Source organism: Theropithecus gelada, chromosome 14, assembly GCF_003255815.1.
Source record: "Theropithecus gelada isolate Dixy chromosome 14, Tgel_1.0, whole genome shotgun sequence".
Classification (NCBI taxonomy): Eukaryota; Metazoa; Chordata; class Mammalia; order Primates; family Cercopithecidae; genus Theropithecus; species Theropithecus gelada.
In genome coordinates, this window is record NC_037682.1 from 59,444,930 (window position 1) to 59,457,171 (window position 12,242).

The 12,242-nt window shown below is 44.8% G+C and overlaps 2 protein-coding genes across 2 annotated transcripts; both read right to left on the minus strand.

The window, feature by feature from the left end:
* Positions 1–31: 31 nt before the first annotated feature.
* On the minus strand, positions 32–5,620 carry C14H11orf42 (chromosome 14 C11orf42 homolog). The gene is made up of 3 exons (XM_025357820.1): positions 5,481–5,620; positions 517–1,315; positions 32–252 (listed from the first exon to the last, which is right to left on the minus strand). Exons 1-3 carry the CDS (start codon positions 5,550–5,552, stop codon positions 122–124), a joined length of 1,002 nt encoding a protein of 333 aa, XP_025213605.1. The 5' UTR covers positions 5,553–5,620; the 3' UTR covers positions 32–121.
* A 5,403-nt stretch (positions 5,621–11,023) lies between these two features.
* On the minus strand, positions 11,024–11,985 carry LOC112607413 (olfactory receptor 52W1-like). The gene is given in 2 exon segments (XM_025358553.1): positions 11,024–11,224; positions 11,227–11,985. Coding segments are annotated over 2 exon segments (960 nt in total).
* Between the last annotated feature and the right edge of the window lie 257 nt (positions 11,986–12,242).

Sequence of the window (12,242 nt, forward strand, 5' to 3'; positions counted from 1 at the left end):
AGAAGGAATAAGCAGCATGGGCCCAGGATGGTTTGGGGGGGCAGCAGCTGATGTTTATTAGAGACCAGTACCCCTATGCCAGATCTTGGGGGCTTTGCCCCCGGAATCTTTTGCTTCAGCTTCAGTCGTCGCTGTCGAACTCCGAGGATAGACCCTGCAGCAGGGGCAGGGACATGGAGTGCCCGTCGGGGTCCCTGGGGCCCCCACCCTGGGCTCCTGGTGGAGGGCTGCGGGGGCTGAAGAGCCAGTTCTCTGCCAGGGTTGGGGATAGTCACAGCTTGACTTATAGCTGGTCTTTTTCCTCCCTAGCTTTTCCCTCTGGTCCTCTGTGCCATCCCAATCCCCTTACCAGGGCCTTCTCATTCCATCTCACCCTCCCCGGGCTCCCTCATTCCATCTCTTTCACCAGAGCCCTGTGCTGAGTAATGGATTCCCCACATACTTAATTCTCATGCCTTCTCCCTCCTTCGCTTTGTCCCTCCCATCCATCTCATCATCATTTTCCCCTAGCAGTACCTGACAGTATCTGGGGCCCCCTCCGGAAGGGGTTTCGGCCCTTGTAGGAGAATCTGGTGGGTTTGCCCTCTGGCCCTTCCTGGGGAGGTGGTGTAGGTGGAGCTGGGACAGGTGGGGGCACATCAGCAGCTTCAGGTGTATCAGCAGGTGCTGATGTGGGGGCCAGAGGTGGCATGATGCTGAGGTTGGGTCTGACCCAGTTGGCCCCATGGAGCAATGGGTCTTTAGTCAGAGGCTTCTGTGGTCCCAGCACGCCCTTGGACTGCAGTGAAAACTTGAGGCAGGAGAAGGCAACAGGTAATGACCGATGTAGCTGGAGGAGCTGGGGCTCATGGGCTGTAGGCATCAGCCCCAGCTGCAGCCAGGAACAAGAGAAGACCTGGTAGATGACATAGATGCTGTGGGTGCTTCGGAGCCAGGAAAGAGTCTGCTGTAGGCTCACCTGCCCTGGTGGCAGCAACAGGAAGGCAACCTTCTTGCGCAGGCCACCCATCTGTAGGCGGATCTTGCATGGCTGCCCATCCAACATTCGCATCTCTTCATAGGCTATCTCTGCTTGGCCATTTGGTGAGTATTCCCGAGTGCAGTGGGCGAAGGCACCCTCAGATCCTGCCTGCTCCAGGAGGCTTGGTAGTGGCCCCACTGGTTTCAGTGCCCTCCGACCCTGCCGACCTGGCAAAGCCAGGCGGGTATGGGCTGGGCGGGACTGTTTTACCAGCACACCCAGTAGGTCATAGCAGACTGCATCTGACAGGAAAGGGACTGCTACTGCATTGGGCCCAAAGTGCTCCTCGATGACCTGCAGGTGGCCAGTTTATAGGTCAGGGACTTAGGGTCAGAAGTTAACTGGTTGCCTACTTCAAATTGACCCCCAGTGTTCACTGTTCAGTTACATCTCTATAGTGTTCAGATTTGTGCTTTCTGCTTATCTCCCAGCTCTCCTGCAGCAAAACTTTGAATGTCTACATGTCAAACTATCTAGGTAATGGGAAAACATAAAAGAATGAGACTTTGTCTTTGTCCTGATATAGTTTAGTCTAATGGAGAAGACAAAAATGTAAACAGCTATGTAAAATATTAATAGAAAGCAAGATGTGAAGGAGACAAGAAGTGATTGAACAGTCTTTACCTTTCATAGAAAGAGGATCAAGGAAGGTTTCTAGATGGTGATACTTGAGTTTTGAAGGAATTATCTAGGTAGGAGAATGGTCAATTCAGGCATAAGAGTCAGCCAGTGAAAAAACTTGAATTCATAAACCAAGGGGGGCACATTTAGGAACACATAATTTTATAATGCTTGTGTGTATGGTATGAAGAGGGACAGGCACACAGGAACTAGATTATGAAAGGCTTGTGTGTGTGTCAAGTGAATTGCCCTGAAGGCAGTGGGAAGCTGCTTGAAGGGCTCTGGGTAGGAGGAGCAGGATCAGATAGGTGTTTCTGAAAGCTATTTTTTTTTTTTTTTTTTTTTAATTGAGTCTCCTTTGTTGCCTAGGCTGGAGTGCAGTGGTGCGATCTTGGCTCACTGAAACCTCTGCCTCCTGTGCTCAAGTGATTGTCCTGGCTCAGCCTCTTGAGTAGTTGGAACTACAGGCACCCACCACCACACCTGGCTTATTTTTTGTATTTTTAGTAGTGATGGGGTTTCACTCTGTTGCCTAGGCTGGTTTTGAACTCCTGAGCTCAGGCAGTCCACCTGCCTCGGTCTCCCAAAGTGTTGAGATTACAGGTGTGAGCTACCGCGCCTGGCCAGAAAGCTAATTTTTAATAGGAAGGCATAAAATAAGGGTGATAGATGAGCTAAGAGTATGGCAATACTCCAGGCAAGGCATGATAAGGTCCTGAACTAAAATAGAGGGGGAAGATACTAGAGATATTTAGGTTATAGAATTAGTAGAACTTGGTCACTTAGGAGATACGGAAAAAAGAATCCTCGGCGGTGCACGCTGGCTCATGCCTATAATCCCAGCACTTTGGGAGGCCGAGACAGGTGGATCACCTGAGGTCAGGAGTTGGAGATCATTCTGACTAACATGGTGAAACCCTGTTTCTACTAAAAATAGAAAAATTAGCCGGGCATGGTGGCACACACCTGTAATCCCAGCTACTTGTGATACTGAGGCAGGAGAATTGCTTGAACCTGGGAGGCGGAGGTTGCAGTGAGCTGAGATGGCACCACTGCACTCAACAGAGTCTCAAGCAAAAAAGAAAAAAAAAAATCTTCAAGGATTCTTCTTAGGTGACTGGTTACATGGGTGATGTCAATAGTAGGTTACACAGAAATAGATTCGGAATGTCCATTCTTTTACCATGTCTGTTACCTCATAGTATATACCTTCTACCCTAGCTGCAAGGGGTAGTTTTTATAGGGAATTTGAGGCCTCATATTTATAATGTTAGTTAAAGTATGCTTTCAGGGATTTTAATTAATTTTGTGTGTGTGTGTGTTTTGTTGTTGTTTTGTCATGGCCTTTTTGGGGTTGGTAACCCTGGAAAGTTTATTTTTCATGACTAACTGGGAAACATAAGAGCCTGTCTAGTAATTGTACTTAAGTATGGTTTCAACCCATTCAGGATTTTGTGGCTGACGTTTCTGGTTCTCTGCTCTACTAGGGAGCAAGGGCACACAGAGTTTCCTCTTAGGGCATCTCGTATATTTGAGCCCAGTGCTTACAGTGCTGTACTCTACTCCCTACCTCCAGGCCCAAATTCCGCATGGCTATCCCCGTACTGATGGCATTGCCCTCTTTGTTGGCCTTCTGGTAGAATTCACCAGTGGCTCCTTAAGGCTGATCTACTTTTTGCTACAAAGCTGTTTTGGAAGTACTGCCTCCTAGCATAAGAGGAAGGTAGCTAACTATGGAGTTGCCTCTGCACCTTGGATGAGCTGAGGTAGCTTGTAGACTACTGTCTTGTCACCTGGCCAAAGGAATAACTGATGTTCTTTTGTGGTCTGCATGGGAGAGTTTCCCATTATTCCTTCTCCTTTGCTTCACTGGAATGCTTCCTTTTGGGTGGGGCTCTGAGAAGGACCAGTGGGGTTTCCAGGGGAGAGAGCAGAACACTGGTGGGTTGACATTTTTGGATGCAATGCTTGCGCCATGACCATGAAATCAGATGCACCAAGCATGACATCAGAATCTCACCGTAACTGCTCCTTTGGTGTCAAGGATCCTGCACAAGTAAGATAAATGGGAGTGTCTGTTGAAGAGCCCCCTCTGATAGGAGTGTGACATTTAAAATACCTGGTGCTTATTATCCAAGTTTCTGCTAAAAGGGTGAATCTCGGTTTACCTGGAGGCTCTTTATTCCCCATATGCTCTTCCTATATGCTGACAGGCATTAAGTTGCCTAATTCTAACTCTCCCTGACCTTGACAGCTCCAGTGGTTATCCTAAAATAGGAAAAATAAGGAGCTCAGCAGTTCTTTCTTAGGGAGACTGTGTTCTTGGTAGAATCACTATTTAAGACTACTATGTGCTCCTACAGAACTTTTGCTTCTGGATAGAAATTGTATGGACCTTAGGCCCACAAATTTAGGTTTTCCAGGGGCATCCCAGGAAAGTGATGGTGGAATATTGTTTTCCTAGATGTCCCTTGGTTCCATCGAATTCTGAATGTGGAGTTCTTGAGCCACATTCTGTTTAGCCAAATGTTTTACCATATGTTCAGTAAACTGTCAGTGGTTTTGGATACAGGAAACCAGGTCACTTAAAGGTGACCTAATCCTTGAATTTGCCCCATAATGCCAGTGATTTATCCTGCATATCTCTACTCCGATTTTCCTGAGAATTTTCAGTTTAAATAGGATAATGAGTTTTTTGATACTCAGAGATGGCATAGCTTTCTAATAGTGGGAGATTCTATTTGTTTTCAGTCTAATTCTGCTTGATCTAGTCCAGGACCAACCTTCTACACTGCTGAAACCAGTTGCTCTAATACTTGGGAAGACCTTGAGTTCTCCTGATTTTGCTTCCCTGGGAAGCTGGCCTTTGTGGTAAGCAGCTACCCTATTTGGAATGGAAGCAGCATGCCATTAAATCTTCTTTGAGTGTGGTAGGCACTGCTTTAAGATTTTTTTTTTTTTTAAGCCTGGTAGGCTGACTTCTATGAATGTTATAAATTCACCTTCCTTCAAATCACATAGTCAGAATGTGATTCTAAATTATCTGATCTGAAATTTCCTGCCATCCAACCTGCAACTGAAAAGTGATTTGGTAGGATTTTTGGATACCTGCAACCCAGATACAGCTGAGATTGTCCTGCTCCTTAAAATATAAAAATCTGCCTCGAAATCCAAATTTCTTATTTTGTGGAAGTTAAGGTGGAGGAGATCTGTGAAAGAGTTTCAGATAAAATTCAGATTCTATAGGAAGCTGGTTCTGTAGGAAGTCCAGGTTCTAAGATTAGCCCTTATATCTCTTTGGCTTTATTTTTACTACTGCTTCTTTGAACTCTGCTCTAGAAGATTATTAGGAGTTCTCAAATATGAATTATTATTTTTCCTCGTTTTTACAAATGCTCTACATTTAATTACTATTAAATTATTATATACTCACCACCCCCCTTCTCATTAATTCAGATATTTATTAAGTACCTTTTATTTGTCAGGTTCTCCTCTCCCTCTTTGTGTGAATAACTCCTGCTTGCCTAGCTAGAATGTCACTCTTTCCAGGAAGCCTTCCTGATCTGCTGTCTCACCCCTGACTTAGCGTGTCTCCTCTTTGTTCATAATTCCCTATACACTGCTTTTCAGTGAACGTTTTTACTATTTTTACAGTTGTCATTAAATGGGGGCAGTCCATGCCAATAACTTTACTGCAGTGCTTGGCACATATGGAAGCACTGAGTAAATGTTGGTTATTATTGTCTTCAGACTTCCCACCCCTTCCTACTCACAAGCTGCTCAGACCCATGGAGGTCATACTTTGTTACTTCCTCTTTAGCCTCCTTACTTCACCTACCTTATCCTTGATGAGGGTCCAGGTGGCATCAGCTTCATCCAATGTCAGCAGGTGGGGGGTACCCACCAACATGGTGGAGTATGGGAGGGATTGGGCTGGGCAGTGGCTGCTGCAGGAACCCCAGGTGGCCCAGGGAGGTGAGACCTGAGGTCTTGGGCTCTAAGCCATTGCATGACATCATAGAGGTCCTGCTAGATAATTGTGCCTTGGATAGGGGGAGGACAGTGACTTTCCTAGCTTCACTGCAGCATGTAATTCATACTCTTGAGTCACTTATCCATCCTCCTGCATTAGGGAAAGAAAATGCAGGTGTCTGTTAGGGTGTGTTTGTATATGTGTATGTGTGTGTGTAGTTCTTTGTCTGAGTTCTTTAAGGAAACAGGATCAGGTCTCTCCTCCCTTCAGCAGCATCTCTGAAGCAGTTTACTATCTTAGCTGCAGATGCTTCTCTGTGAGGTTGGATTGGGGTCCTAAAGGACATGGGAGAAGTACAATCATGAGCCACATAACAATGTTTTGGAAAATGATATGTGACTGACAGTGGTCTGACACCATAAGAGTATATTGTCGTGGTTTTACTTTACTTTTTCTATGTTTAGGTATGTTTTGATACACAAATACCATTGTGTTACAATTTCTTATGGTATTCACTACAGTAACATGTTGTACAGATTTGTAGCCCAAGAGCAATTGGCTATACCTTAGAGCCTACAGCCTAGGTGTGTAGTAGGCTATACCATCTAGGTTTGTGTAAGCACACTCTATGATGTTTGTGCAATGATAAAATTGCATAAGGATGCATTTCTCAGAACATACCCTGTTGTTAAGCAATGCATGACTATGTAGATCAGGACTTATACTGAGAACCAAGCAGTGGTTCCCAACCTTGGCTGCACTTTGGAATTGCCTGGGAGCTTAAAAATTACTGGTGCCTGGATCAATTACTGATGCCAGACATTCTGATTTAATTGGTCTGGGGTGTGCCTGGGCATCACAATTTCTAAAAGCTCTTCAGGCAATTATAATGCATAACTTAGGTTGAAAACCATTATTAATGGGTGGGTTACAATTGCAGTGAAAACCAGGAAAATGTGTAGGAGGTTGCTGTGCTCAGCAGTGTGACAATGTGGAGGGTAAGAATATAATTGGGATAATGTTGCCTTAGTAACGAGAGAATCTTCAGGAAGGCAGAATTACGCAGGTAAATTTGAGGAAAAATTTCTTCGTGCTCCACTCCATGTCCTAGTCTGATTTGTGCCTAGTAGCTAGATAAAAGCTGGAATATTAGCTATATGTTATCTCCTTTGCATCTTTGCCCAGAGATCTCAAGTGTGTTTTGCTGAAGAAGAACCATTCTAGAGAGCCTTTCCTGTAGTTACTTTTCTACTCCATACCTTATCTGTTCAAGGAGTCCTTTCTCTGAGTCCTTCTGGAGAGTCTCCTTTGTGCCCAGGAAGACCTCTTTTGTGTAGGTGGTATCCTTGCCTAGCCCAGCCCTGCATAGCTCTGTAGAGCGGTCCCACAAAGTTGGCTGTCATCTGAGCTGGCTGAGGTGGTATGAGTGGGGGCATAGGCAAAGGTCCTGCAGTGGTGGGAAAGAGCGTTAGGAACGTTTTCCTAAAGGAGATGTAACTGGCCTCGGGAGGGCAGGTCTCCTTAGATAGAGCTATGGATATGGGTGCTGGGTCTTTGAGCAAAGGTTTTACAGTGGGTGTGGTCCTATTTTCCAAGAGAGGAATTAATATCAAATATTTCCAGGAGAGGAATTATACCAAATATTAATGTTGAGCTCTTTTGTGCTGGGGGCTGTGCCAAATACTTTGAATTCATTATATTAGTTAATCCATTTGGTATCCTCTTGAAGTAGTTACTACTGTTATCTCATTTTACAAGTAAAGAAATAGGCTCAGAGAGGTTAAATAATTATTTCAAAGCATATGATGAGTTTATAGAGGATCTAGGATTCAGGTAAAAGTCTGCTGGACTGAATCTTTAACTAACACATTCCTTTGGCTCACTTTAGTGTGTGGTGGGAGAAGTGAGTGCCAGATGGAAAGTACTAAGTGGTTTAGTGAAAAGGAAATGGGCAGGATAAGAGGAGCCATGATGAGCCAAATCAGAAACCCCAAGTTTCTTGTTAAGACAAGTGAAACCAAATCCCTTCCTTCTAATGCCCCTTTAGCACATTTTGATTATGGTTGACAAAAAGAGGTCACCTGGTGTAGTATAGCTGCACCTCTGTTCTCTCCAGGAAAGAATTCTGAGTGAGGCAGGTGGAGATAGAGCAAGAGAGAGACATACACAAGAACAAGAGACATAGATATGGGATAAAACTGACAAATGGTGCAAGGAGACAGAGATGTAGCGATATAGAGACAGTGAGAGTGACTGATAGAGAATGGTGTACATCCAGATCCCAAGGGGATTCCAGAATGAGAAGGAGAGGAATGAGATTGGTGCAGGGATGGTGGACTGTGGTGACTTTACCACCGTGCAGTCTGCATATAACAAAATTGCCCTTGTACCCTTTGAATTTATACAAAAAAAAAAAAAAAAAAAAAAAAAAGGACGAGGAGTATCTCTTTAGGACTTTTGGGAGAGGGGCTCAGAGGGGAAATTGGGAGTGAAAACTTCTGTCTGATTACTCCTCAGTCAGAAGCCCATACATTCTTCTGCTGCCTGATTGTCATGATTCCCTAAGATCCCTAAATTCCCTACTGATCTACCCCAACACTAAGTCAGTCGGTCTTTCCTTTTGACTCAGAAAGACTGAGTCTAAAAGTTACTGAAGGAAAATGGATGGCAACTGGGTCCTGGATGGAGATGGTGAGCCTAAGGGCTGGGCTCTTTGGGCCATGTCCTGCTTATAGGATTTGCCTCTGGTGTGGCGTGAGAGACAGATCATCTGTAGGGTATCTGAGAGTGATCTGAATGGAGAGCATGAGGGTAACAAACAGATGGATCTTTTTATCCAGAGAACATGAGGTTCTCAGTATGAACCTGTAGGGCAGTATAGAATAGTATTGACAGCAAAGACTTTAGAGTGATAAAGAGCCTTAACAAGTCTCTTCATGTCTCTCAGACTTCAAGGATAATCACACAGACCCCTCATACCTTATTTGAAACTTTTAGGGACAGATATTTTGGAATTCAGTTTTTTTCAGATTATAGAAAAGGAATATATATATCCTGTATTAAGGAATACCCCAGTGGGATTCAGGACAGTGCCCTATAATCAAACACATCAACACTTCTGAAGTTAGATGTATGAATATTCACACTAAATAAGATAAATAAAGATTATAAATAGGATCATGATGGTTGAGGTGTCAGGTTTTGGGCCAAAGTTATAAAAAATATTGTTTCTTCAGAGTTTTTTTTTAAATTTTGGAATTATGGATGAGGGATTGTGGGCTTATAATTAATTCTCAGGTTGTCATGAGGAATGAGAGTGTGGTAAAACTCTTGAAACTATCATATGGCAGGTATGTATGCAATCTCAATTTGGAACAAGATACAAATGTCCAAGGGAGTGGATTTTTAGCTTGAAGGAAGAAAGTCGCTACAATGGACAACGTACAGCTCTGGAACCAGCTACCTTGAAAAGTTGTGCACAACCAGGAGTTGAAGGTGCCTTAGAAGAGAGTCTTCATGTAGTGGGAGGGTGACAGAATTCATTGTTTATGAATGTTGGCTGCAGATGATTTCCCTTTCGTGTATCAGAGGGGAAAGGCAAAAAATCGTATACCTGTATATATGTGAGACACAGGATTATCACACATATTTATTTATAATCAATAAATATCTTACTGCATATATGCTTGTTCACATGTCAATTATTTTCTTAGGATAGATTTATTAAGGGGGAACTTATTTATTTATGAGACAGGGTCTCATTGTCACCAGGCTGGAGTGCAGTGGTGTGATCACAGCTCACTGCAATAAAGGAGAATTTAGAGTAAGAAAAGGATATGAACATCTTCAAGACTTGTGACTCATTAGGATTAGAATTGTGTCACAGTTATCTGCAAAATCATTGCTTGGAGGCCGTTTAAACTCAGAACCTCATGAAAAAAAATTAGTCTTGAGAATGAATGAGCCCACACTTAGGTTGACTGTAGATTTCCTCTGTATCTAGTTGTGTGCAGTGTGATGATGCCTCTGAAAATCATACAGAGCTTCTGGACTCTTTAGTCCTTGTTATTGATGACCTGGTAAGACCCAGTGTGGCACCGGAGATGGCATCATCTTTTTCTGATCTGCAGCTTCCTTATCTGTGTGGTGTTCCGTGGTCCAGCTTGGTCCAGCTATCTGTGCTGAGCGGACTGGGTTGCTCTTCGCTTCAGGTTTTCATGTCTAACTCCAATACCTGTGGTTATGATAGTTTTCCTGGAGAGCTTGGGTTTGCCTTTGCAGTCTGCAGCTTTTTCTGATCTCATAACACTGACTCCCTGCCATATTATACTTATTATATTATACCTATTCTGAACTCCATGATGGTATTAAAGACCTTTTGTTATGTAATGTCCCTTCCAGTGTGGTGTCTTAGCTGAAAATGAATCCCCTGTTGGGCAACATCGCCACACTTCCTGTTCTTGCTCTGGCAGGTACAGAAGTGCGAAATGTTCATCTATCATATTGCACTAACGTCATGTGCTTCTAATGATGTTGGCGAAGACAAATGGGGGTGCCGATGGGGATTTTATTTGGGGATTGTACCTTCTTGTTGAGGGTGCACAAAAGGGCAGATTGACAAGAAACCGTAGTAATGCAGCCTCAGGCAATCAGATGATGTGGCTGCAGTGATTTTCTGGGATATCAACATTTCTTTCAGTGGACCCCTGACCTCTGAAGCTGCAGTCAAAGGGGAAGAAGTTCTAGCTGTTAATTTTGGGGGCTTTGGTGGGAGTTGGGGTAAGGAAGAATAGTAATTACAGATGAGACCAAAAGAGGATTCTTTGAATTTGAAGTGGCCAAATTGGTACCACAGGGCACATTATTTAGATTATCAGAAGGTGGGAGACTAGCCTGTATAATAACTCGTTTCCTGAGGGCAGTCTGAAAACAGAATCTGGCTCCAGGAGTAGAGAGGGCTGTGATTTCAGACAGGTACCCAAGCACTTGACTCCAGGGACAGCGCCACCATCTGCGGCAGTGCCAAGCACATCCATCAAGTTTGAGATCTATAGAGGAGCTTTTGTGTGGGAGCATGGGAAGACTTAGACTGAAATAATGGAGGTGGCGAGCAGGAAGGGGAGTTAAGTTAGATCTTGTTTATTATGATCCTTCACTGATTTTTCCTGCATGGTAGTGTAGCCCCCTGACCTCTACCTCCTGCCTCCTCCCAAGCAGAATACATGTTTAAGTCAAAGTTTACAGATGCCAGTGTTGCACATAGTAGGGACTCCACAACAATTACCTGTTAAATGATGGTAACAGTCATATGCAGACAGTGGGATGAAGATAACATAATTCACACCCCCAGACTCCCCTCCGAGTGTCCCCTCACCTCCACTCTTAGGCTCCATTGTTACCACTGGACATTACAACGGGCTTTCTCTGAATGTGAAGGTGTCCAGGAGTTGGTTCCTGATCTGCTTGGTGCGGGCCCCATAGATGAGGAGGTTGAGGGCAGGTGGCAGCAGCAAGTAGATGTTGGAGAGAAGGATGTGCACAGGCTTTGGGACAGCGTGATGACCAAAGTGGTGTGTGAGGTAGAAGAGACCAGGTATGTAGAAGGCCAGAAAATGACACAGATGTGAGAACTACATGTACCAAAGGCCTTGGCACAGGCCTCCCGGGTAGGCAGCTGCAGCACAGCATGGACAATGAGTCCATAGGAGCCAGTGATACCCAGAATATCCATACCTGAGATGGCCAGTGAAAGTGCCAGACCATATAAATTGTTGACCCGTGTGTTACCCACCATCAGTTCTACCACCGCCATGTGTGCACAATAGGTATGGCCTATGGTCTTGGCTTGGAAGTGCTCAAACTTTGCCACCAGCAGGGGGAAAGGTAAAACAATAGCCACAGCTTTCAGTGCCAGTGCCAAGGCTGCATAACCCACATGGGCTTTGGTGACCAGGACAGGGTAGTGCAGTGGACACCCTATTGCCACAGCACAATCACCGGCCATGGCCAAAAGCACACCTGATTCCATGGCAGTCAGTGCATGTACAAAGAACATCTGGACCAGGCACACAGCATATGGCACAGATCGGGGCCCAAGCCACAGCACAGCCAGTAACCCTGGGGCTATAGATGTGGCTAAGCCCAGGTCTGTGGCTGCTGGCATGGCCAAGAGTAGAAACATGGGCTGGTGTAGTGTGGAGTCTATCCACACCACTGCCAACAGTGCTCCATTGCCCAGCAGGGCCAGCAGATAAATGGGCCCAAAGACCAGTGTCAGCCAAGTCTGGGCACTTCCTAGCCCTGGAAAGCCAGTCAGTATGAAGAAGGTTGGGTGTAGGAAGGTGGAATTGAGTTGTAGAGTTTCTGTCATTCTGTGGTGGGCACAACTTGAGGGCTCATGGGGGGCATGACTCCTGATAGGAAAGACAAGGGGAGAGATTTTGGGGGTGTCACACAGTGGCACAAACCCATCCATGGCATATGTGTAGGAGTAGTGCAGGGCTGGGAGGATCACAGGGTTATAACTTTTGGTTAGTGGGGGTTTGGATGGATAATTAAAGTCGAAATTCTATCTTAGATAGGAGAATCCTTTGCTCCTAAAAGTTTATACGTATTGTAGTGGGAGGA

Excerpts from the sequence above, each read along its gene's own strand:
- C14H11orf42 (XM_025357820.1), bottom strand. The coding sequence starts at position 5,552 with ATGTTGGTGGGTACCCCCCACCTGCTGACATTGGATGAAGCTGATGCC. Across the intron at positions 1,316-5,480 it reads GGACCCTCATCAAGGATAAG|GTCATCGAGGAGCACTTTGG; the intron begins GTAGGTGAAGTA and ends GGCCACCTGCAG. Across the intron at positions 253-516 it reads GGGGCCCCAGATACTGTCAG|AGAACTGGCTCTTCAGCCCC; the intron begins GTACTGCTAGGG and ends CAACCCTGGCAG.